The sequence below is a fragment of the Micromesistius poutassou genome (assembly GCF_964030765.1).
Source record: "Micromesistius poutassou genome assembly, contig: SCAFFOLD_6909, whole genome shotgun sequence".
Lineage (NCBI taxonomy): Eukaryota > Metazoa > Chordata > Actinopteri > Gadiformes > Gadidae > Micromesistius > Micromesistius poutassou.
In genome coordinates this window covers 1-3551 of record NW_028178277.1, presented here as the reverse complement: position 1 = coordinate 3551, position 3551 = coordinate 1, and the positions used below count along the sequence as shown (strand labels likewise).

The following is a 3551-nucleotide window of genomic DNA, read 5'->3' as shown; positions in this document are numbered from 1 at the left end:
TACGACTAAATTAATAAATTGCCTGTCCCACCTCTAGGGAGGTGGGACAGGCACCTCCCCCCCCCCCGTGCCCATGGTACAGAGAGGACCAGGAAAAGTGTGTTGTAGGTGCATCTCTGACGCAAGCTAACGTGTAGTTGTAGTGTCTGGTGTCACAGAGACGCATAGCAACGCAAATGCTGTCTATTTATACACTTCCACATCCATGCTATTTTGAACCGCGCCAAACAGGAGGGCCCGCCACTTCCTCTCAACGGCCACAACCTATGGACTAAGACGTTGTGTTTTCTCAGAATCCCAACCGATGTTTCTCTTGATTCCGACTGAATTATCATGGAATTCCATTGGAATTATCACAGAATTCCATTGGAATTCTTACAGAATTCTGACAGACTTTTCCCTTGATTACGACTCAGACTGAATTATCACGGAATTCCATTTGAATTCTCATAGAATGCCAACCGAACATGTGTAACCTGTACGTGACTAATTATTTTGTGAAGGTTGTCTTGATGGCAACGACTGTGTGGCGATGTATACATCGGCCACAACTACCTGGGTGTTATTACACCGTGATGACATATTGACATCATCTTTCATATATTACAGGTAACATACATTTAGGAAAGACGTCTTGTAGTTTCTTACTTAATGTTGGCCTCCTGGTGTTGTGTTGGTTCTATTGGTTGGTTTGATCCCTGACCCAGCATCGGGTATCGGTTGACAGGACTATGCAAATGGACGGATACCTTGTTTGACAGCATGTTGTGCCATGATTTGCTCTACTTCAAATTAGCCAATTTTTCTGTTTATTATCATAATGACTACGACCTGAAATCTAGAAAAGAGACAATGCACTTCATGGCAGAAGAGGTAAAGAGGTTCAGAGTCGGCTCTAGAAGGAACCCAGTCCCTCGGATCTTAATGACAGCTTCCTGCGCTCTCAGAATAGAACCGACTCAGCCTAATGAAATAATTAAAAATGAATGAATGTCTAATGAACGCTTTATTTAACCTTTTGAACATCTATTAACAATTCATGCCTCCACCGCTCAGAGGAGACAGTCATGCACAATATTCTGCGGTTCAGAATGATCACAGTACACGTTGATATGCTGCGTACACCGACAAGAGGTACAGACAATACACCAAATGCCGGCACGCTTTGTCACTACGAAGAATAGTTTGGATAGTAGTTTGGATAATTTTGATTAAAGTGCTTAAGTAATGAGGATACACATTCAAGGTTAAGTTTGACGCATTCTCCTTCTCTCCCGACATGTCATTCATACAGGTCTGGTCGATCGAATCCGACTTCACAGAGGAACCTTTCAATGTCTCTTAACACCGGTTAATAACTACATGTTAATATAAGTACCATCCCAGGGCATAAGGCTGTGTTAACAATGTCTTCCCCTCCAGAGCTCCAGCAGGATTGTGAAATGTCCAACTGGACACATGCTAGATGATTCACCCTCCTGGATTTCTTCCTTTTTTCCTTCTATTCCCTCCCCCCTTCTCTCCCCAGTAAAGCCAACAGATGTATCACTGGAGTAATGGCTGACTTCCTCTCCGTGGCACTACACAGGGATAATACATCTTCATCGAGGTCTGACTGGGGCTGAAGGGGTTCCCGCCCTGCGTGCCAGATGTATTGTGTCTGTTTGACAAATGAAAGGGCCTTGCGTTCTGCGTACAACACTTCCCCATTGTTCCGCCTAGCTCTCCTCTGAGCCACTCAAAGTCTGGCCTTGAGGCTGGGGTCTTAAAGGCTCCTCTCCATGGGCCTCAGCAGTCCGCCCTTAAATACCCCCTGTAAATATGCCTCAAAAACAATTTGAAACGATCAGTTCCTTCTCGTTTCCTCTCCCCCCCGCCGATCATCTCTGCTGGCCGGGGGGCTGCCTCTCGCCAAAGATGCTCCTGCGGGGGGCCACCAGGGTGGTCTGGCTCTCCCGCCGCCGCTCCTTCCGGCGGCCCAGCCTGACCCTCCAGCAGGCGGCGCTGGCGGCCAGCAGCAGCAGGCCGGCCGACAGCAGCACCAGGCCGAAGTAGGAGATGGTGGAGCCGTGGGAGTTGAAGCTGTAGGCCACGGCGGTGACCACCACGCCGGCGATCAGCACCACCACGCCGAACGGCACGGTGCAGCGGTAGCAGGACAGCTCCGCCCCGCCCGTGGCGGCGGTCAGCTGGTGCTCGTTGACCAGCGGGATGCTGACGTGGGCGGGAGCAGGAGCGGGGGCGCAGAGCTCCTCCTCGTCGTTGTTGTTGTTGGGTTTCTCCGCCGGCGGGACACGCTCAGGGGACGGTGGTAGCGTCATTGCGGCGCTCTTGGCGGTCGCTTCGGGCATCGCGGCGAGGTCTTGAAGCGTGAAATGGGTTATTTTGGCTCAGTTATTTGATGCGCCACCTGTTGTCCGGGGGTCTAAATCCGCTATTCTTCTACCGACGTTTCCGTCGTCTCAGCAAGAAGCTGCGTGGAGACAGGAGACAAAGACGAACAGGGTTAGCGTGAAAGTAAAGCGGAGATAAAAACACACACATGGTGTTGCTCAATGGACCAAATGTTTCCAGCAATGGCAGAAAGCGAGTGAACTCTTCACTGATTGTACATTTTCGCAACGCTCGTTTTTTAAGACCAACAAACACTAAGCGTCTTGGACGCCACGGAGCCTCTTTGCACAATCCCAGCCTCTCGTCTCAGAGTGGGCTCCGTGCCCAACCAGACATTCCCTGGAGAGCAGGGCCCCGCCACGTTACCAGGGCGCTCCAGGGAATGGAACCCGCGTCACAGTGATCAACAATGTCATAAACAGACCAAGAGTTGATCTGTTTATGAAACTGTTGATCACCAATAAGTTGTTAGTGTAGAAGGATTGCTTGAATATGCTGGTAAGTCTTTGTGGGATTCTAAAGCCCTCGGTAATAAAGGAAATACTCCTAGGCTAATTGCTTCAAACCATGTATGCAGAAATGCTTTGCTTTTGTCTTCTTTTCTGTAGATGCACCTAAAATGAACTAAATGTGTGACCTTTTTTTTTTGACAAATCAAGTGGGCTGTATCAGACTGCCTACATGAACCTGTGATAAATTGGGTTTAGACATAGCATATGGCTTATGTCTATCACAATTACATTCTCATGTTTGAAGAAATGGCAAATTAGAATAAACATATAAATCAGATTGACAAAACACAGTTTTTGTTTTTTCAAAAAATCGTTTGTAATAGTTATTTTAGAAGGGTGGAATAGCCTATGTTCATATAACTTTAATTTAACGCGGCAACTTTTTGGGTCCCAAAGACTCGTTTTGTTTCTAATCATCTTGTTGAGGGGAAGTCATGTTTCAAGACAAACTATAGAAGAAGTTAGAAGCTACAAGTATGCTTAACCCATCACCGCACAGTGTGCAGCGAGTTCAACAGAGCTAGTAGCCTACAACAAAATGATCAATTATGCTTTTTCTAAACGACGAAAGAAAAACAATTAATTGGTTCAAGTACCTCCCAGGAGGGATCCATGCATGTCGCACACTTTCATACAGAAGGTCCT

General features: G+C 47.3%; 1 protein-coding gene across 1 annotated transcript; it reads right to left on the bottom strand.

Moving 5' to 3' along the window:
* Window positions 1-993: 993 nt before the first annotated feature.
* On the bottom strand, window positions 994-3533 carry LOC311372743 (transmembrane protein 100-like). Its single transcript, XM_084489696.1, has 2 exons — window positions 3503-3533; window positions 994-2473 (listed from the first exon to the last, which is right to left on the bottom strand). The coding sequence occupies exon 2, from the start codon at window positions 2349-2351 to the stop codon at window positions 1881-1883; it is 471 nt and encodes a 156-aa protein (XP_084345822.1). The 5' UTR covers window positions 2352-2473; window positions 3503-3533; the 3' UTR covers window positions 994-1880.
* Between the last annotated feature and the right edge of the window lie 18 nt (window positions 3534-3551).

Bases quoted from the DNA above. Each gene is read 5' to 3' on its own strand.
- LOC311372743 (XM_084489696.1), bottom strand. From the start codon at position 2,351: ATGCCCGAAGCGACCGCCAAGAGCGCCGCAATGACGCTACCACCGTCC.